Source organism: Xyrauchen texanus, chromosome 20 (genome assembly GCF_025860055.1).
Source record: "Xyrauchen texanus isolate HMW12.3.18 chromosome 20, RBS_HiC_50CHRs, whole genome shotgun sequence".
NCBI lineage: Eukaryota > Metazoa > Chordata > Actinopteri > Cypriniformes > Catostomidae > Xyrauchen > Xyrauchen texanus.
Genome location: NC_068295.1, coordinates 22944500 through 22966414, shown reverse-complemented (window position 1 = coordinate 22966414; position 21915 = coordinate 22944500). Strand labels below are relative to the sequence as shown.

General features: G+C 36.3%; 1 protein-coding gene across 1 annotated transcript in view; it reads left to right on the top strand.

The window, feature by feature from the left end:
- The first annotated feature begins 5530 nt into the window (after window positions 1–5530).
- The window catches only part of pcnx2 (pecanex 2), a 40253-nt gene continuing 23868 nt past the window's right edge, over window positions 5531–21915 (top strand). Inside the window, exons 1-20 of the mRNA XM_052150431.1 lie at window positions 5531–5917; window positions 6485–6684; window positions 6900–7014; window positions 9135–9171; window positions 10355–11422; window positions 12092–12230; window positions 15478–15620; window positions 16475–16553; window positions 16648–16783; window positions 17283–17425; window positions 17506–17659; window positions 17758–17790; window positions 17882–18053; window positions 18170–18280; window positions 18392–18483; window positions 18884–18993; window positions 19134–19245; window positions 19388–19480; window positions 19628–19778; window positions 21770–21911. Of these exons, the coding sequence (XP_052006391.1) occupies window positions 5765–5917; window positions 6485–6684; window positions 6900–7014; window positions 9135–9171; window positions 10355–11422; window positions 12092–12230; window positions 15478–15620; window positions 16475–16553; window positions 16648–16783; window positions 17283–17425; window positions 17506–17659; window positions 17758–17790; window positions 17882–18053; window positions 18170–18280; window positions 18392–18483; window positions 18884–18993; window positions 19134–19245; window positions 19388–19480; window positions 19628–19778; window positions 21770–21911 (3383 nt within the window). The 5' untranslated portion in view covers window positions 5531–5764. The remainder of the gene's footprint in view (window positions 5918–6484; window positions 6685–6899; window positions 7015–9134; window positions 9172–10354; window positions 11423–12091; window positions 12231–15477; window positions 15621–16474; window positions 16554–16647; window positions 16784–17282; window positions 17426–17505; window positions 17660–17757; window positions 17791–17881; window positions 18054–18169; window positions 18281–18391; window positions 18484–18883; window positions 18994–19133; window positions 19246–19387; window positions 19481–19627; window positions 19779–21769; window positions 21912–21915) is intronic.

Here is a 21915-nt window from a genome sequence, read left to right as displayed (position 1 = left end):
AACTCTGTCAGTACAGTAAGACAAAATACACATGTTAAAAATACATTCTCTGAAAAACCTAAATATCTTATGCAGTGTTGTTTCTAAAACAACAGAAATCAAATTGATCTTGTTTTAAGGATTTTTAGAGATTTTTACAGGAAAACAATACAAAAATGATTATCAAGTGTAATATTTTTGTCCTAATATCAAAGGTCTTACTGGAAAAAAAAATCCAACGTGAATTTTCTTGATAAAAAAATATGATCGTGTTTGATAACATGTGCATGTAAAATGGCTAGAAATAGCATTTTAGCTTGGCATAAAGCTGACAATTAACACAAGGTTTATTTCTATTTCTTCTGCTTCAAACTTACTTCAAACTTACTTCTCTGTCTGCTCGTATGAACATCATAAGAAAGTGTTTCACCGCTGTTAAAATGCATTTTGAATCGCATCATTTATAAAGGTTTCCATCTGAAAAGACTAAATATTAAAAGAAACAAATGACAATAAAATGCAAAGTAATCTCTTCAGTAATCAAAATTATTTTTGAATGTAACTGTATTCTAATTACCAATTATTTAAATTGTAACTGTTGTGGAATACAGTTACTAATATTTTGTATTTTAAATACGTAATCCCGTTACATGTATTCCATAACTCCCCAACCCTGTATATACACTGGTAGCCAAAAGTTTGGAATAATGTACAGATTTTGCTCTTATGGAAAGAAATTGGTACTTTTATTCACCAAAATGGCATTCAGCTGATCACAATGTATAGTCAGGACAATAATAACATGAAAAATTACTATTACAATTTGAAAGAAATGTTCAGAACTACTTCAAAGATTTCTCATAAAAAAATCCTCCACGTGCAGCAATGACAGATTTGCAGATCCTTGGATACTCAGGTGATATTTCACCCGACGCTTCCTGTACTTCCTGTTCCTACACTTGTCTTGTCAAGCACTTCTCACGCACATTACAGTCTAGCTGATCCCAATTTGGTTAAGATCCATAACACTCTTTTCCAATTATCTTTTGTCTGTGTTTATTTGCCCACTCTAACCATTTTTTTTTTTTTTTTTTTCTGTTTCAAAAGTGGCTTTTCTTTGCAATTCTTCACATAAGGCTGCACACCTGAGTCTTCTCTTTACTGTTGTACATGAAACTGGTGTTGAGCGGGTAGAATTAAATGAAACTGTCAGCTGAGGACATGTGGGGCATGTATTTCTCAAACTAGAGACTCTGATGTAGTGATCCTCTTGCTTAGTTTTACAACTAGGCCTTCAACATCTCTTTATGTCCTTGTTAGAGCCAGTTGTCCTTTGTCTTTGATGACTTTAGTGTACACCTTATTGTACACCTTGTATGAAATCTTCAGTTTTTTTGTCATTTCAAGCATTGTATAGCTTTAATTCCTCAAAACAATGATTGACTGATGAACTACCAGAGAAAGCTGTTTTTTTTTCTTTTTTTTGGGCCATTTTTGATCTAATATTGACCTTAAGACGTGCCAGTCTATTGCATATTGTGGCAACTCAAATCAAACACAAAGACAATGTTAAGATTTATTTAATGAACCAAATAGCTTTCAACTGTATTTGATATAATGGCAAATGATTTTCTAGCACAAATTTGCAATTTAGCATGATTACTCAATGATAAGGTGTTGGAGTGATGGCTGCTGAAAATGGAGCCCGTCTAGATTTGATCAAAAATGACTTTTTCAAATAGTGATGGTGCTGTTTTTTACATCAGTAATGTCCTGACTATACTTTGTGATCAGTTGAATGCTACTTTGGTGAATTAAATTACCAGTTTCAATTAGAAACAGCTAAATCTGTACATTATTCCAAACTTTTGGCCGCCAGTGTGTGTGTGTGTGTGTGTGTGTGTGTGTGTATGTATATATATACTGGATGTATATTCTTATAAATAATTCTCTAAAAAGAAATCTGACATTACATCATTATTCCAAAACATGCTATAATTCACATTATTTTGGCAACTACATGTATTTCATTGGTTTTCTTAGACATAATTGTGTGTGCAGAATTTTACACACAAATAGTTAATAAAAATAGAAAACCATACAATTATGCTTTTTGGAGCTTCAAAGGTCTGGCCATCAATCGCTTGCATTGTTTGGACCTACAGAGCTGAGATATTCTTCTACAAATCTTTGTTTGTGTTCAGCAGAAGAAAGAAAGTCATACACATCTGGGATGGCATGAATGCGAGTAAACATGTCCGTTGTTCCATTGAAGACACCGAGGTCATGTCCTCTGTATTTTTTTCTTGAAGTGTCATTTCATTGGGAAGTGAAAGTAGCAGACGAGACAATTATCCTTGCATCAACGGAAAGTCACGTGACACGTACCGGTACTTGCAGATACCGCTGACATGTCAAAACGAAAATAGTCAGCTGTAGCGGAGTGTTTCCTAAACCAATTAAAGAACGCAACGCAGTGTCTCGCACAGCTCATATAAACTCTCACATAAACTTCAAATTTAAGTTTATGTGAGCTGTGCGAGACACTGCGTTGCGTTATCCCAAAAGAGTCTGCAAATGTGGGATGCTTCTGGCCACAGAAGAATAGTTACTTGTTTTGATAAAAGGTGAGACTGAATTACTGAAAGCTAAAGGTATTCTTTATTATTTTATGTATTGTATGCATTGCAGTACAGGTGTTGTATCAACAGCTGAGTCAACTGAACTGATAATGGAAATATTTTTCTATCAATTACAGTTAGTGGTGAGCAGAGCCGGCCCAAGGCATAAGCGAACTAAGCGGCCCCCTGGTGGCCCCCTGGGTGGCCACCAGGGGGCCCCCAAGAGCACATGAAATGACAGCTTGATTTTTTTTTTGTGTGTGTGTGTGTGTTATTATACTGTCAATGGACAATGGTAATTATACAAAAACGCAATATTAAATGCAATATTATGCTAACGGGCTGCAGGATGCAAGCACATTCAGACAGCAAAACAGCAATGTCACAAAAAAGGACATATCCTCTGGTGCAAAGAAAAGGAGAAAACAGAGGAAGAGATAAACAGCTAAGTTAAGTAGCTAGGCTAAGTTACGAGCTAACATTAGCTGGCTAGTTAGTTAACATAGCCTATGTAGCATATCTTCTTTTTTTAGGAACGTTTGATTAATCATCCGTAAATAGCCTTGACATCTTAATATATTATTAGTACAACATATTACTTAGCAAGTTTTAGATTAAAGTTTTTGTATTCTTTGTAAAAATAACTTTCCTGTGTATATATTTTTGTAATAAAAATAAGCTTCTGTTCCATAAACTTGGTACTGATAACAACTTAACATTATTTACATTAGTCTACCATTTTGGGGTCTTTGCTATTATATTCCAATATCATTATGCCTCAGTTAGCTAGTTATAGATTAAGAGTTGTTGTTTAGGTGTACAGATGGCTTGCTGCTGTGTATAATAATTTGTGTTGAGAAAATAACATATTTTGTCAAATATTCTGTCAAATATGTACTCTTATGAGCACTGTTGAAATATTTTGGACGTGGGGCACAACCAGCCACCAAGTTCCAGTGCTACAGCTGATGATGATTTTTCAACAATCCCAGATCATTATATTTATATGGATAAACCATGCCTTTGTTTTTGACAGACAGTTACATTACCTTCTAATATGACATCTAACATGGCTAGCTTTTATTATTATTATTTTCATCTTTCATCAGGTCCATCCTCTGCATGCGAGGAGCGCTTCCCAGCACGTGCATCCACTGATGTGGTCATCTATCCTGTCTGACTCAGAAAGGACTGATCTGGTAAGAAGGGGGCCACTGCCTATACAGGAAAACTTCACATTTCCTGAAAAACCTGATGGCCGAAGCTTCCACTACACCTACAGAAAGTTAATTAAAGGGGAAAAAATTTAAGTGGAGCTGCTCACTTATTCAAAAAGAAATGATACTGTCTACAGCTTCTGCTGCAAATTGTTCTCTAGGAAGTACACAAAACTGGTAACAGAGGATCAATAGGATTGGGTAAATATAGGTGTGCTACTGTTACATTTAAAACTGTAGAAGGGTAAAATCATGCCAGGCAGACATTGGTATGTTGTAAGCAACACAGCTACAACTAATCAAATTGAAAATTGATTTAGTGTGCGAATAATCAAGCATTGACAATATTCAATCATATTGGCAGCACTGAGGGGCCACCCAAATCAAATTCTGCTTAGGGCCCCATAAAGGCTTGGGCCGGCCCTGGTGGTGAGAACCCAAGTCCATTTCAGAGGATGCATACACACTAATATAGTATATTATATAATATAATTTAGTGTACACTACAAATGGATCTCCACCGTTTCAGAGGTTGCACAAGAAGCCACAACTACCTATAGGTTATTTCAACAGTTCACACCCAGATACAGGAAAACACACACACACACACACACACACACACACACACACACACACACACACACACACACACACACACACACACACATGTTGTGTTTCCATGTTTTATGGGGACTTTCCATAGACATAATGGTTTTTATACTGTACAAACTTTATATTCTATCCCCTAAACCTAACCCTACCCCTAAACCTAACCCTCACAGAAAACTTTCTGCATTTTTACATTTTCAAAAAACATAATTTAGTATGATTTATAAGCTGTTTTCCTCATGGGGACCAACAAAATGTCCCCACAAGGTCAAAAAATTCAGGTTTTACTATCCTTATGGGGACATTTGGTCCCCACAAAGTGATAAATACACGCTCACACACACACACACACACACACACACACACACACACACACACAGATGTTGTGTTTCCATGTTTTATGGGGACTTTCCATAGACATAATGGTTTTTATACTGTACAAACTTTATATTCTATCCCCTAAACCTAACCCTACCCCTAAACCTAACCCTCACAGAAAACTTTCTGCATTTTTACATTTTCAAAAAACATAATTTAGTATGATTTATAAGCTGTTTTCCTCATGGGGACCGACAAAATGTCCCCACAAGGTCAAACATTTCGGTTTTTACTATGGGGACATTTGGTCCCCACAAAGTGATAAATACACGCTCACACACACACACACACACACACACACACACACACACACACACACACACACACACACACACACACGGTGCACAGTTTGCACATGTTGTTATTGAAAATAAATATGTTTTCAGCCAAACTTATTTCTCAAGTGTTTTTTTTTTTTTTACCTCGGTATTTGAAAACTCCTGGTTACGGCCTTGCGAGTAAATGATGATAGAACTTTCATTTTTGGGTGAACTATCCCTTTAAAATCCAACACTTAACATAGAGGGTCCCTGCTCAACTCTACCACCAAGGGGTCCTTGACCTGAGAAACGTTGAAGACCCTTGCGCTTAAAAACGTGCGTTTTCTTGGATCACTTGATTTCACAAAGAGCACAGGGTGGGGGCGCATGACTCAGTGAGGAGAAGAGAGCATCGCAGTAAATCAGTCCAGTCCTCCCCTCCTCTCCGCTAATAGAGAAGCAGGCGCAGGAGGATGCTGCCGTGCACCTTTCACCACAGAAAACTGATGTTTTTATGTTTGGTAACAGGGAGCCAAGGCGTGGACGATGAAAAAGAAAAATAAACGACTTCGAGGGAGGATGTAGAGCTTTCTTGTGTAAATATGTAATTGCGCGCAGGGGAAGCGAGTAGAGGACGGCAGTGGTGTGAATTCGTAGATTGCAGCATGATGATATATTTGTAGCGACCATTATTGCAAATATGGGCTCTCAAGTTGTGCAAACGCTACGCCAAGGGGTCTGGGCTTCGCTGACAGGCGGATGGTATCATGATCCAGACCAGAATAAATTCAACAATTCATGTCACCTCTATTTATGGATGTTTTTGCTTATGCTCCCATTATCTCTTCATCTGGTGAGTGATACGATGTTGCAGGCCGGTGATAGGCTCCTTCCGGCCTTGCGCGAAATATTTATCATATAAAGAATTAAAATAGATACTTAATGCATTTTATAATGCTCATTATTATTAGTATCGGTGCAAGTGCTCATCGTACCAAGCTGGCACTTTCGCATTTCTCTGCATCGCCTGTACAGGTGATAAAACGCATGTCAGCCTGTGTCAAAGCATTATTGTGCCTTTAGCTACAGTAGGCTGAGGTGTGGATATTTCTGAAATGTATTGTTTTTTGATGCTCGGAAAAATAAATAAAGTGGCATAGAAAAAATAAAGATAATAAATGAAAAAATATTTATGTTTCATATATAATTTAAAATAATCTACAGTGTAATATATTATTATTATAATTATAATACAATGTGTTATAATATTTATTTAAAATATTTTGTATAGATTTTTTTAAATATTTAAAAAATATATATTTAGAAAAATAATAACACAGGCTATTAACCAAAAGAAGAAATAAAATTGCACTGATATCCAAAGTTGTGATGTGTATGTTGTCCTCTCTTCCTTCCTCAGGCTCTTCCACCCACAACCACTACCCTCAGCATCTACTGCACCTCAGTGACAGTCTTCTTCGTTGTCATTAAGATGATTAATTATCGCCTCCATCTGATGTTCGATAAGGGTGACATTATTGCCAGAAATAGTGTGACTGACATCAGCAAAGATGTAGACAAGAAAAGCAATGCATCTGATTCCTGTGTTCCATCTTTGAGGTAAAAAAAAAAAAACGTACAGTTACGCCATTTACTGTTTTCAATATTATTTTGCACAGATGTCCCATGTGTCTGATATGAAAGGCTATATTTTGTCCACTAAAGTAGAACAAACATCTCTGGTAATTAAAGCATCTAAACTCTATAAGTGTCAAAAGTATTTTGAGATATTTGTAATGTAGCTTGACTAAAGTCTGAATTGTTTTAATCTACAGGAAGAGCAGCACAGTTCCTGACAGTGTTGCTACATTAGGATTGACCAAAAACAGACCAAGCCCAATAATACAGGTCAAAGTGAAACAGACTGAAACAGACCCTGGCCTAATTGGAGTGAGTAGTATTTTTTTGATTTTGTGTATATTATGTGTGTGTATTACTTGCAAAAAAGTAACACACAGGTCCATGGCTATTACCTGTATTTATTTTTAACAACACATACACAGATGAGTCAAAACATTATGACCACCTGCCTAATAAGACGTTGTCCTCCGTTTGCCACCAAAACAGTGCCGACCCGCCGAGGCATGGACTCTACAAGACCCCTGAATATGTCCTGTGGTATCTGGCACAAAGATAGGTTTAGTTGTCTCAATTAGCTTTTTTTTTTTTTTTAGTTGACACAACTAAAATTCATGCCAACTTAACTTTTTTGATTCTATTAACATGTCCTTAAATTGGATTAACATTTGAATATGCCATTTCAACTCACTTAATAAAGCTGACTGAAAAGGCTAGGATTTTTCAGCTCCCATTATGCATTGCAGCATGAATAAATAATGAGGTTAGTGTTTTAGACTTTTTTGTGTTGTTTTTGTCATTACAACACACCTTTTGTTAGTAGTTGTGTGGTGATGTTAATAGCTTATATTTTATTTAATTGTGATTGATGAGTGTCACCATTACTGAGCTTTGTATTGAAAACTCTTTGGCTTCCATTCAAAATATTAGTTGGACAGACTTTACTGGTGTTCATTAAGACCTTAAATCAAGATTTCAACATCAAAACCTTAAGTGATTCAGATTATCCTGGGAAGCTTTATGTGTCACAATATTAAATTTATAGATGAAAGTACTATAATGGCACACTGCAGGAAACCACGGTTCCGGGTTCTTTCAATTAGCAGATTTTAATGGTGGAAATAGGCAGCACTGCAGTTTTAATAATCTTTTAAGCTTTATAGAATAAAATTGATTATAAATGGTTTATCTATGGTTTACAGTGAAGAAATTATGTGGATTCTTTTCTCAGCAAAACAAGTTTAAACTTGGTTCAATGAGCCTGTATGATTTTGTCGGGCATGTAACAGGTTGATGAATATACATCCACACACCTTTAACACAGTTCTAAAGCCTAAGAAATGTGTTATATAAAAACCTACCACTAGACATGCAATATGTGTCTTTACTGCTTAAATTATTAAACCACATACAATAAATATTAATATTCTTACTTCAACATGATCATATTTCATATCAAAACTTAATAACAGCCTGCCGTTTCGATTGAACAATATTATTTACTTCATTCAAAATAAATGCAATGACATCAATTTTGCAGTATGACATTATTTTTATTCACTTATCCTTTCACAAACAGTTGTCCATGTGCTGCAGTGGTGGAAACGGGATCTGTTCCTCCTGTTATATTGTATATTGTGGTCTTGATCGGATAAGTTCATGTTTTAACTCATATCTGTCACAGTGACAGCACTTTGAAAAAATAAAAAAGAACTGCAGTCAGAGTTTACGTGATATCTCCATAAAAAATTATTATCCTATAACAGCTGTTGCGGGTCAATTTTGTCTAATAAAGCAGATGTGATAACAATGACGGTGACCTGTGAATTATAATAATTTCTGTAAAATCCCGTGTTTTTCCTGATGCAACGATCTGGTGGAAATTTAAAGAAGCCCCACTCTCCTATAATCTGTGGGAAATGGGGTGTTCCAACCCCACAAACAGCACTTTTTGGGATGTTTTAGCGCAATTGAGTGAAGTGCCCATTGACAGCAGTTCTTTTCTAGGCTACCAAAAGAACCCGGAAGGGGTGGGGTGGAGCATTTTTTTGTAAACAGTAACTTCATCTATTCTAACAAAACCTGTTAAATCCAGATTGACTAATAATAAACAGTTTTGTCAATGGATTATTTAGGTGTCTTGACAAAAATATTATATTATATTGTTAATGTAACTTGACTTAGTCAAAGCAAAAAGACTTACCTAACAACAACTTAAGTTAAGTTGAGTGAACCATTTTTTACAGTGCATAAAGGGGTGTACCTGGTCTGCAACGATATTTAGGTAGGTGGCACATGTCAAATTGACATCCACGTGAATGGCTGGACCCAGGGTTTCCAAGTAGAAAAATAATCCTGTATGTTCTGATATGTATATATAATATTTTTCAGTCTTAATGTGTTTTTTGTTTGTGCTTTCTACCACTTTAAAGGAATGTCCAAAATCTGAAGAGTTGAAGAACATAGAGGGTATGTAACAGCTTTAATTATAGAACTGGCCTGGTTTCACTGCAGAGCAAGAGATCCTCTCAATTCTGGGAACATGATGTGCAGATATAGTACATCATTGTAAAGATTTGTTATAGTGAGTTATATGGGCTGAAAATAACTTGACTGCTATAAATTAAGACTCAGTTACGTGTGTATGATATCAGTGTTCCATCCTGCCAAGACCTCTCAAAACGAGAGACCACTTTGCCAGAAAGCCCAAACATGATTGTGAGGATCTCTGATTGGAAAATATTGGAAAACATTTTTTTGTGAAAAACATTTGGTTGAAATTATCTAGCCCAACATGGTAACACTAGATCAAACAATGGCATCAATTTGGATTGGGACTATCTGTTTATACTGTATATACAGTATACAGTATATTTGCACCAAGATACAGTATCACTGCGTGTGTTTATTGTGTTTAGGTTTATTTAGAGTCCCACAGACACCTTCACTTACAAAAATTAACCATGGTTTTACTACAGTAACCATAGTATAACCATGGTATTTTGTAGTAAAATCACAGTAACCAAAAAATTTAAAATAGTTACTATTTTAACACTAAATTACTTTAGTAACACTAAAACAATTGCTTTTGCCAAAAACATGGTTACTACAATACTATTATAGTAAAACCATGGTTAAATGTACATGCATCAAACCATTTCTCAACTAATGGCAACCAACCTTTATATAATTTTTATTTATTATTATAAGTAGTATTAAAGGAAATTTTAAGAGTAGAAACAGGAAACAGGTTGGGGAAAAGTGGAGTATCGAACCCAAGTTTTCCCTCATGAAAAAAGCACATCCACATCGTCTTTACATGCTACACCATTGCAGTGAAAATTGGGGGTGCAGTTTGTCTTCAATTTGTGTGTTTTCACTAGACTGTTTGAGTACAAATAGCCATGCTGTGAGACAGGTGCTATTTACACCTAACACTGTAATTCCATTTAGTTCTGCTAGTGGTGAAAGTTTACATTTCACTTTTAATGAAGTAGGTTAATGTTGTTTAGATTAACTTCCTTTTGTTAAAACAATGACATCATCAAAGAGGTTTCAGCACCTGGTAGCTTATTCGAACCAAATCTTTCATAAACCATATGTCTATCTGACATTTCAAAGATGCTCTTGGTCTACTGTGTGGCTTTTGCAGGCCAGGGTGATGCGCTCTGTCATGAAAGATCTAGGACAGAGGCTGAGGAGAGACTCACTCCTGAAGATGTATTCAGTCCCAACACTGACCAGTCTGCCCCACTCCTGCAGGGAGAGCAGATTCCTTCAGCTGACAGGGACAAAGCTGATGATGATCTGCCCCCCTCCACAGTTAATGAGGAGGACACTATAGAGGAGAAAGAGAAACCCCTAACTGACCCCAACAACAATCATACCTCTGTAGAAATCACAGGAGATAGCATCAGTGGAGAAAGACCAGAGGAGAATTATTGTTCTGATGAAATTGCTGTGGTGCTGGTTGACAACTCAAGTCCTTCTGCCCACCTGGATGAGAGTGATACAGTGAAGATCATTATCACAATGAGCTGTGACCCACAGACAGCAGCTGAGCTTGAAGAGTCGGTCAAACTCAGCATCTTAGAGTCAGCTCAGTCCCATCACGGAGACTCAGACTGTACTGTCAAAATTCCAGTCATCACCTTTGATTCACCTCATGAAGTGGAGGAACCCTCTGCCGATGATGATAAAGAAGAGATGCCAGTCGCAGGAGACACATCTGTTCAGGAGCAGTCAGAGCATCAAGACAGCCTTCTTACCAAAGAGCCAGTAAGCTCTGAATCCGCTCAGGAATGCAAAGAAATCGAGAGCAATGAGCATGAGATGCCCAACCTGAGTCCCCAGTTGACAAATAACAGCTCCTCAGGCATTGATGTGCACTCCCATCCTGATGAAAGCGACCCTCCGGAGCTTAAGTTGGATGCTGATGGATTCCTGCAGATTCCATCAGCATACATGAGGTGTACCCAAAGTGGAAGGACACATGGTAGAGGACTCAGCATTGACAGTGGACGAGATGCAGTCTTTATTTGCCACAGAGCCAAAGAAAAGCCTTGCACGATGACCTCCTCTAAATCAGACCTAGAAGCCAAGGAGGGCCAAATACCCAATGAGTCCAACTTTGTTGAGTTTGTCTCTTTGCTGGAGTCTATCAACAGCACCAGATTCGAAGGTGGAAATCAGGCCAAGGAGGAGAAAGAAGACAAAAATGGTGACTGTTATGTTTCTGTTATTGTTATTTATGCATGAGAATCAGATCAATATTTAAGTCCTTTTTTTACTATAAATTGTCCTCCCTGCCTAATAGGTGGCGATATGCACAAAGAATGTGAATCGTCAAAAACAAAATAAGAAGAATGTGGAAGTGAAAGTGGAGATTTATTGTAAAAAAAGGACCTGATCACCATTCTGATCACACTTGCATGCTATGGACCTAGAAAGCTGAGATATTCTTCTAAAAATCTTATAAAAGTCATACACATCTGGGATGGCATGAGTGTGAGTAAAAGATGAGAATTTTCATTTTTGGGTGAACTATCCCTTTAAATGATGCCTTTAAATGTGATATATGTAACTTTTTTGTGGATAAAATACTTTATATGCAAAGACAAATATACTGTATGTAAGCGTACAAAGAGGCACTATCAAATAATTGCTCTGTTTGTTTGAGCATCTAGTTCAACATAGCATCATTGTCTCAACCAATGGCGTGCATTTAGGGCAAAACTATCTGTCGGACTGACCAATAGAAGACGAGTGGGGGAATGTGTGGGAAGCCTGTTTGAAAACAATTATTATTATTATTATTTGCAATTGTGTTTGGTGCTACTATTGTAGCAAAAATTACACATTTGTCACATCTTTAATATTTACCTTTCAGAGGAAAGCATAGTGGCGAAGAGTTCTGAAATCTCAGAATATACAGCGCAACAGGGTCGTCAAAATACCCCAAACAGTCTGGCTACAGATACAATGAAAACCGTTCCAGAGACTTTGATTCCTATTGTCTCTCCAGAAAGGTGGGTATTGCTGCATCTTTAGGTTATCATGGAAAATGACAGCTGAGATGAATAAGAATGTTGCATTACTGTATATCATTAGCTTTTTATTTACTAAAGAGCATTTAATTTTGTGCTGGACAGGTACAGTAGATATGTATAAATGGTTTCTAATATATTTTGCAATGGGATATTAATGGTGTGCAATGGATGTGAATACTACAGAGCCACTTAGAGGACAGGATGTGACTTGTTTTTCTGAAGTAGTTTTGCATGCCCTTGCAACAAGTTTTGCATTCCCTCACAATTAATGTACGATGGTTTCACTACAGTAACAAATAATGCCATGAGTTTACCTTCATTTACTATTACTATTATTTTGAATGGCCATGGAAAATGAAGCAATGTGATAACAATTTTACTTGATCGTAAAAAGTAGTCCGTTAATTTACCTGATGAACTTTCACCTTTTGCTGAACCTTAATGCTTCACAGAGCTAATGACACATAAATGCCAGCTTTACATGTCATACATTCTGCTTCCCACGAATCTTGACCTGGACGAAAGCATGGGAATTTTTTGTGCAAATCTCCTGTAAATTTGCACTTTTGTTTGGGCATTGTTTCCACTCAGCTGTCAATTGCTGCTACTGTCAAGTAACTGTTTGATGCAGAACACAACAGCGCTTTGCACGTTCGTGGAGAGATTGACAGGCGGGAATTTGGCCAATAGTTGCTGCAAGCCTGACCAGTTGGTGTGCGAGAAGGCGGGACTTACAAAGAGGAGTTAAAGCAATGCAAATATGCACGCACACACAATGAAGTATTAGATCAGATGAACATCATAATGCAACTTAAGCCGAATTCTGGACATTTACGCAAATGTAGAAATTTAGAAATTCAGAGAAAGAGGACATGTCCGGGAAAAAGAGGACGTATCGTCACCCTAGTTTTACTATAGTAATATGGTTACTATGTGAATACAGTATAATGTATTAAAACCATGGTTTCTGCTAGTACTGCACGATTAATCATATTGCAATCGCAATGTCAGCCTGTGCGATTATATGATGGCAAAATGCTGCGATTATATTAAATAAATAAGTGCAACTGTGGACGTGACAGCCCATTCTCTCTGAGAGCTGTTTGACCATTTTCTACAGCGCTAATAATAAGATGACCAGTCAGTCTCAGTTTAGGAAGTGGCACGTGTGGTCATGTCATGTTAGTTTCCGGTGTTCAGCGAGGAAATCAGGCGAAGATGGATGCCGTGCAGACCGACACTGAACTGGTGGCCAGAAAAAATAACACAGAAACACAGACCACAGCTTGGCGATATGTCTTTATTTCATCAATAAGACAAGATAATATAATACGGGAGCATGACATGTAAATAAGCACAAACTCCAAAACTGTAATTCTCTGTGCGGTCAGAGCTGCTTCAACCTGTAGCGGAAGAGACCCAATCTGAGCAGGAGTTGAGACCGGGAGAGATTTAAAGTTCCGCCGGCTGATGCGCACTCTAACACGGAGATGCTCGTCTCTCAACACCACTGTCTGCAGCTTGCAACGTGATGCATCATTGATGAGATCATAAGATCAATCTTATGTGAAATATAACATTAAAATTACAACAACAATAAAATGTGTGTGTATATATATATATATATATATATATATATATATATATATATATATATATATATATATACACACACACACACACACACACACACACACACACACACACACACACACATATATATATACATACACACAACAACAACAGTTTTAGTGGTTTGAGTGAACCACACTTTTATATCCAGTTGCCTTTTCAAAAGAGTTTATAAAAGTACGTTACATCCTGCTTAAATGTCCCTGTTTGTTTGGACAATCTTATTTTCGTGAAAATGTGTATGTTCTTATTTATTGTTCTATTTTATTTAGGTGTAATATTGAGAAAATAACAAGTTTGCAGTAATGCAAAGATATTATTTAATTTTGTAAAAATATTTTAATTTGAAAACACTGCATTTATAGTTGTCGTTGTTGCTAGTTTGTATGTTTGAGTTGAAAAATACACATTTCAGCATTATCAGTAATCTATTTGTGCATTTTCCTTGATAACCAAGCAAGTTGACTCATGATACCATTTGTTTATTATATTGCAATCGCAATATTAACCTCAATAATCGCAATATGACATTTTTCCCAAATCGTGCAGCCCTAGTTTCTGCCAAAAAAAAAAAACTTGTTCAGTTTTCATAGTTACTACAATATTAATTGTAGTATCTATGAATTCAATAGACCTACAGAGCTGAGATATTCTTCTAAAAATCTTTGTATGTGTTCTGCAGAAGAAGGAAAGTCATACATACCTGGGATGGCATGAGCGTGAGTAAATAATGAGAATTTTTGAAAATTAGAGATATTATTACTATAGTTTCTAAAAAAAACAAAAACATAGTTATCCTAAACAATCATGACTACTAAAGTTTTACTATAGTAAAAACATGGTTTCTGCCAACAAATGGCTTTACTATTGATTAACCATTGTTAATCTTGTGGCTACTGTGATTTTACAATGGTATTTGTAATAAAACCATAATAACCATAAAATTATGATAATAAATATCAAGGTTAAAATATGGTTACTTTAGTAAAACCATGGAAAAATTTATTGCGAGGGAACGCAAAATTACTTTAGAGAAAAAAGTCCCGCACTGTCCTCTAAGGGGCTCTGTAGAATACATCTTACATCAAACGTAATTGTTCATGTTTTATGTGTGGTCATAGGTAAACTGTTGTTTTAACCTCATAGCTATAGCTATCTTTACACCCTAGAATGCATATGTGATAGAAGGTAGAGTTAGATGCCTAGCCTTTTATACAATTATTTGTTTCTGAATGAAAATGTATTTTAATTATAATTCATACTGTGTTTATGTACCTAACCTGTAACCCATAAATTGCTTTAGATAAAAGCATCTGCTAAAGGACAGCTTGCTATTTAATACCTTACTTAATATCACTCTAAACAGGGAAATGATAATTAGTATTGTCTGTATGTAATGCAAGTACATACCGTATATAGATAACAAATGGAAAATGAAAAATGAGAAAACTAAATGTGAAAAGAAGTTCACATCATAAAGGACACATTAACTGAAGAAGTCCTGGATTGTCAGATGAAAACAATAAGAAATGTGAAAAATATAGAAAAAAATTTGATGGATGCATTTTAGGGTTCATTTTCTCTATGCTCTCAGTCCACAGACAGATAAGGAGAGGGACCCAGACTACGACTCTCTGCCCTCACAAACATCCCATTCAGAGAGCTCTATGCTACAGGTCATCTGTAGACCAGAGGCCACATCCAAAGAGGAGGTGTACACTTTTCACACTGTTCACAGTAAGTCAAATGTGTTAATTATGGTATGTGCTATGTCAAAAGGGTTGGGAGGGTTACTTTTGAAATGTATTCCACTACAGATTACAGAATACATGCTGTAAAATGTAATTTGGAACATATTCCATTGGATTACTCAATGTCAGTAACATAATCTAAATACTTTGGATTACTTCTTCATCACTGGTAGATTTTTTCACTTGTTTTGACTATTAAAAACTGCCAGTACAGTAAGACAAAATACGTGTTAAAAATACATTCTTTGAAAAACCTAAATATCTTATGCAGTTTTGTTTCTAAAACATGATGAATCAAATTGATCTTGTTTTAAGGATATTTAGAGATTTTTAGTGTAAAACAATACAAAAATGATCAAGAATAAGATTATTGTCCTAATATCAAAGGTCTTATTAGAAAAAAAGGAATTATGATCTAATATGAATTTCCTTGATAAAAAAAATATGATCGTGTTTGATAACATGTGTATGTAAAATGGTTAGAAATAGCATTTTAGCTTAGCATAAAGCTGACAATTAACACAAGTTTTATTTATATTTCTTCTGCTCCAAACTTACCTCTCTGTCTGCTCTTATGAACATCATAAGAAAGTGTTTCACCGCTGTTCAAATGCACTTTGAATACTTTTTCAATATAACTGTATTCTAATTATCAATGATTTAAATTGTAACTGTAGTGGAATACAGTTACTTATATTTTGAATTTTAAATATGTAATCCCATTACATGTATTCCATTACTCCCCAACCCTGCATGTAAAATAATTTAATGTTTGTGTATGTAGAGCTGGGCCTAGAAGAGTAGCACTTGTTATGTTTTTATCTTGTAAAATATCTACAGGAGAGAGACCTCGGAAACTGTACAATGAAAGAGCTCTAAACTTACCCCTTGGTGCCGAGCTCATCACTGGCAACATATGGTAGAGTATCCTATCAAGTTCTTTTATATTTTCAAATTAGTAAGAAAATGGAAACAGCTGTTTAAGAGTTCTAATGTTCTGATGTCTCTGTTAGTGATCTGCTGTCTACATCATCTAACTCCGAGTGTCAGGACGGGTTGGTGGGCGGGCCCTCCGATTGCCCGTTCCAGCGACGTATCCTTCCAACTCGCCGTCTCCAACCCAGGAGAACCCATCCGGAAATTTTCCAGGTGTAGAATTTTTTTTTTCCTGTGTATTTGTAAGTGTATTTTTCCTAAAATGAGGACAATGAATACAAGTCCCACATGTAAAATGCAGAGCTGATTGGTTGGTTGCTTTGGTTAAATACTGTATCTTAAATGGAAAGTTCATCACATACTCACACTCATGTCATTCTAACGCAAGATACTTGTGTATCCAAGCTTTTCTTTTCTATCCAACAAAACTGGATGGTGATCAGTGATGTCAAGCTCACAAAAGGGACAAAATATATCCTAAAAGTACTCCATATTTGGGCACTATGTTCCAAGCAGGGCCGGATCCTAACCCTAATCATAAATTAATGTGATAGAATGGAATTCGTGTGAATTCCATTCTACACTTTTTACACATTTACACTTGATGCAAGTGTAAATGATGACAGATTTTCATTTTAAGGTGAACTGTCCCTTAAAATTGCCTATTGAAATACTAATCAGTAGAATGGTACAAATATTTTCCCATCCACAGGAGGAGGATTCCTTGGACGAATCTTCAGAGACATCAACCCAAGAGAAACCCTCAAGAAAGTTCTACTACAAGCTAAAGGTTTTTCCTGGGAAATGGATGAACATATTGTACGATCGGTTAACCTTGTTGGCATTACTTGACAGGTCAGTAATCAGGTCCTTTTTCAGATTTCACATTCATTTTCAAAATCCACAGAAATTTAAGATGTTCATTGTTTTTGCAGGAATAAGGATATGACTGAGAACATGGTGGCTGTATTCTTAGCTTTCTTGGTGGCTTTTCTGGGGTTTGTTCTTCTAAACGAGGGCTGCTTCAAAGACATCTGGGTCTTTCAGTTCTGTCTTGTCATTGCTAGCTGTCAGTATTCCTTGCTGAAGGTACTGCATTGTTCATATTTTAGGTTTGTGTTTTCTCCTGTGAAGAGAAGGTACTGCTATGCTGCTTGCTAAAATCTAAAACTTCTTATGTTTTATAGAGTGTACAGCCGGATGCGGCATCGCCTACTCATGTAAGATTAATAGAGATGTATTCAAGAAAATGTAATTGCATATGATTGTTTAAGAGGATAAAGACACTCTTCCCCATGTCACTTTTCATAGGGGCATAATCAAATTGTCATCTACAGTCGAGCTGCATATTTCTGTATGTTTTGTGGCCTTATTTGGATTTTGGAGATAGTATTGAGAACACCAGACCTCCCTGTATCCACTGTCTATGGCATCACGATAGTAACATCAGATGCTCTCTACTGTGTGCAAGCTATTTTAGTTGGTGAGTCAAAACACTTGTTTAAAACATTAAAAATTAAAATTGTTGTAGTTAATTTTGTATAGTGGGATTCAAGTTAATGGGCCGCATTTGATTTCATATTGATCTGATCTTTTCAGGATTTACATACTGCTTTCCAATAACATTTCTTCTTGGCCTCTTTCCACAAATCAACACCTTCGTTATATACTTTTTAGAACAAATCGACATGCACTTTTTTGGAGGTACAGGTCTGTATCCATGTCAAATAATTTCTGACTTTGTTTTCAAAGAGTAGACAATTGAAAATGATCAAAATGTAAAATAGGAGAATTTTTTTTTGCTGTCTCTTTTGAATTTAGCTGCAACTGGACTCCTTTCGGCTGTGTACTGCATAATACGGAGTCTTATAGCGTTATCTTTACTCTATGGATTCTGTCTTGGTGCTTTGAAGGTAAGATTTGTCTCATGGGAAATCATTTATTTTCATTGAAATGTGTAAAATGTACATTTAATCCATATGAATAAAATTAATCATACTACAAAAAGCACTAGATCATCAGTAGAAATAGTGCAACAACAATACACATGATAACAACAAGTTTGGTGAAATAGGGTTCATTTTGCTCGTCTCTGGTAATACACATTTCTACTCTGTGTTTTGGGTAACAGTGGTCTTTTTTGCTCTTAGTGAGTCTTGAAAACTTTTTTTCTGTAGTTCCTTAGTTCTTTCCTAAGTATATTTTCATAAATCACAGAAAATTCTGTTTTAGGATCAGTTTTTGTCTTTACACTTGTTGAGGATGTGATCAGTAATGTGGAACCTGATTCTTGATCTGATATCCTCTTTGTAGGAGCCTTGGGATGAGCAGCATATTCCAGCACTTTTCTCTGGTTTCTGTGCCCTGCTAGTGGTCCTGTCCTACCATCTTAGTCGACAAAGCAGTGATCCATCTGTGTTGCTGTAAGAACATTTTTGTGTTTTCCAAATATCATTTGGATAGGAGCATTTTAAACTCTGCCTTCTTTTTGATTAAACCAAATGGATTAAAAGATTACCGTAATGCTAAAACAATTAAAATATTTACTTGTCTTTGATCTCAGCTCACTGATTAAGTCCAAGCTGATGCCATCACTTGGGCATGATGAGGAAGAGGAGAATGAGATTCCTTCTGAGAACACAGACCCTCTTCCAGAGAAACTCAAAGGCTCAGTGGTAGGAAAATTCGAGAATCATTCTGTATACATCTGAGCATCAACTTTAGTGTTTGCTTCTAGGGATGCATGTATTAATCACAATATATGACTAAAGATATATTGTGTGTGTATATATATATAATTTCTTTCTTTTTTTGCAGAAAGAGATTTTACTGTCAGATCTGGTTGTCTGTATTCTCGCCTCGATTTTAACCTTTGCAGTTACTGCTAGCACTGTTTTCCTGTCTCTAAGGGTGAGTTTGTCTTACTTATAATTAAATTATGATTAGCAAAATCTTCACTTAATCAGATGTAGATAAGAATTAGGAACTGCACGCTTAATTGACATAGTCATATTGTCAACTAACACTTAGTTGTTGTTTTTGTTTTGTCATATACAGCCATTTGTATCCATAGTGCTGTATGCCCTAGCAGCCACTGTGGGCTTTGTCACCCACTATCTCATCCCTCAGTTACGCAAGCACCATCCCTGGCTGTGGATCTCCCATCCTGTGCTGAAGAGCAAAGAGTACTCACAGTTTGAACCTAGAGGTCAGTTTTCAGTTCTCTGCCTTCATGTAGATTTAGATTTATATGAATATTTGTGATTTTTTTTTTATAGAGAATGGAATGTTTCCAAAAAACTGCTAAACCTCTGTCTATTTCTAAACGGTTATAAACTTGCAAACCTCCTTTCCTTTCTTTGAGGGGTCATGACATACTATTTTTTTTATATTTATAAATGTATTATCTTCCCTGAGGTCCTCTGACCAAGTTTTTTGCACCAAAACAGTCATAGTTTGGAAATACATGATAATTTTCCACTCTGTCTTTGGCCCTCTGTCTGAAGTGCTTGGTATTGGCCTCTGCGTCCTCTTTAAACGTCAACGTAAACACCCACTCATAGGATTGGCTAACATCATGCAGCCCCTCAAATTCAGCCATATTTGAAACCCAGTCGGAAGAGAATGAACAAGCTCCACAACATTATAAAAAAAAAAAAAATCAGGGTTTACACGTAACGCACATCCACATCTGAATATATTAAACTGTTCATCTTAAGCACAACTGCTCTCACTCAGAACCATAAACTATCAAACAGTCATGACATTTGAAATATTCATGAATAAAATGGTTTACTTGTCCAAAGCATGGTGAAATGACACACCAAGGCACACATCAAAACTGTCAAAGACGTCCATCTAGCTCATGTTTACATACACCAACAATTAAAAAATAGTGCAGATGTGCGAAAGATGGCCATAACAACAAAAGACAGAGCAGCTGAATGAAAGAGAATGGCTCATTTTCAGAGTTGTAACTTAACACTGCATCTTTTAAAAGTGGCGAGATACATTGCAGTGGTAAAAGAGTCTGTGTAGTTCATGTTTATATACAAAATAATTCAAAATAGTCCAGATGGGTCCCCTTTGGTGTTCAGGAACAGTTAGCCACACAAGGCCTGTTCTCTCGAACTGAGCACCAATGTGCAGGCCAAGGGTGCGTTGACGCATTTTGTGGGATGTGTAAATACAAATGAGCAATGTTTTGTGATGTCACAAAAAGATTTCAATACGAGACGTTTCTACAGGGTGGTAACTATAAATGCACTTTTTAGATTGGGCAGGAGGTTGAGTTATGAAATATACTGTATGTTTTTATTGCACAGTTACTTATGTATCTATAAATATGTCTAAATATCAAGGAAAATTGTATTCTCCATTTCATGACCCCTTTAACTGCTCCATCCTTCAATAACAGTTCCTATGCAAAGCTCAATTCACATTATGACTGGTTAACAAGAAATCCACGCTGATATAAGCACACAGAACACACAAACATAGTCCAAAGCACAGTGAATTAGACTCACACACATACTGCACATCGCCGGAAAAAAATCAAATCAGTCAAAGATTATCTAGTGCATGTTTACATACACCAAAGGTTAAAAATAGTACAGATGGGCACAAGAACATATCCAGGATGTGTTTGTGCTCAAAACAGCAAGACCCAGAGCAGCTGATGAAACAGAATGAAACAAACTCCTTTTCAGAGTTGCAACTTGACACTGTGTCTTTTAAAAGCTTTGCAAGATACATCAACGATCTAAGACGTCTATCTAGTGCATGTTAATATACAAAAATAATTAAAAACAGCCAGATGGGTCCCCTTTGGTGTTTAGGAATAGTTAGGTCACACTAGGCTTTTGGGGGCACTGGTCGCAAGGGTGCGATGATGAAAAGTAGGCATTGTTGTTGCAGAGGCGGTTATGAATTAATGGGCCCCTTAGTGACTTGGGGAAGTCGTGGAAGTAGAGAATGAGGCATTTTTGCAGCTTGGTTTCAATAAATGCTTTTATTGCATTGGAGATTGTTTCAATTTCTGAAATGTACAGTATGTTTTTATATTAAAATTACTTTTTATGTCAAAATATCAAGAAAAATTTGATTCCTCATGACATGACCCCTTTAAACAAATTAGCAAATGGCACTGATGTTTATTGAGAGCAATACCTGAAATGGACCCTCATGCATTCTTTTCAGAGGATGCTCATTTGATGTGGTTTGAGCGTCTCTATGTGGGGCTGCTGACTTTTGAAAAGTATGTCGTCTACCCAGCCATTGTCCTCAGTGCACTTACCAATGATGGCTTTGCCCTCAGCCATCGTAAGAAACTAGGAATACAGTAA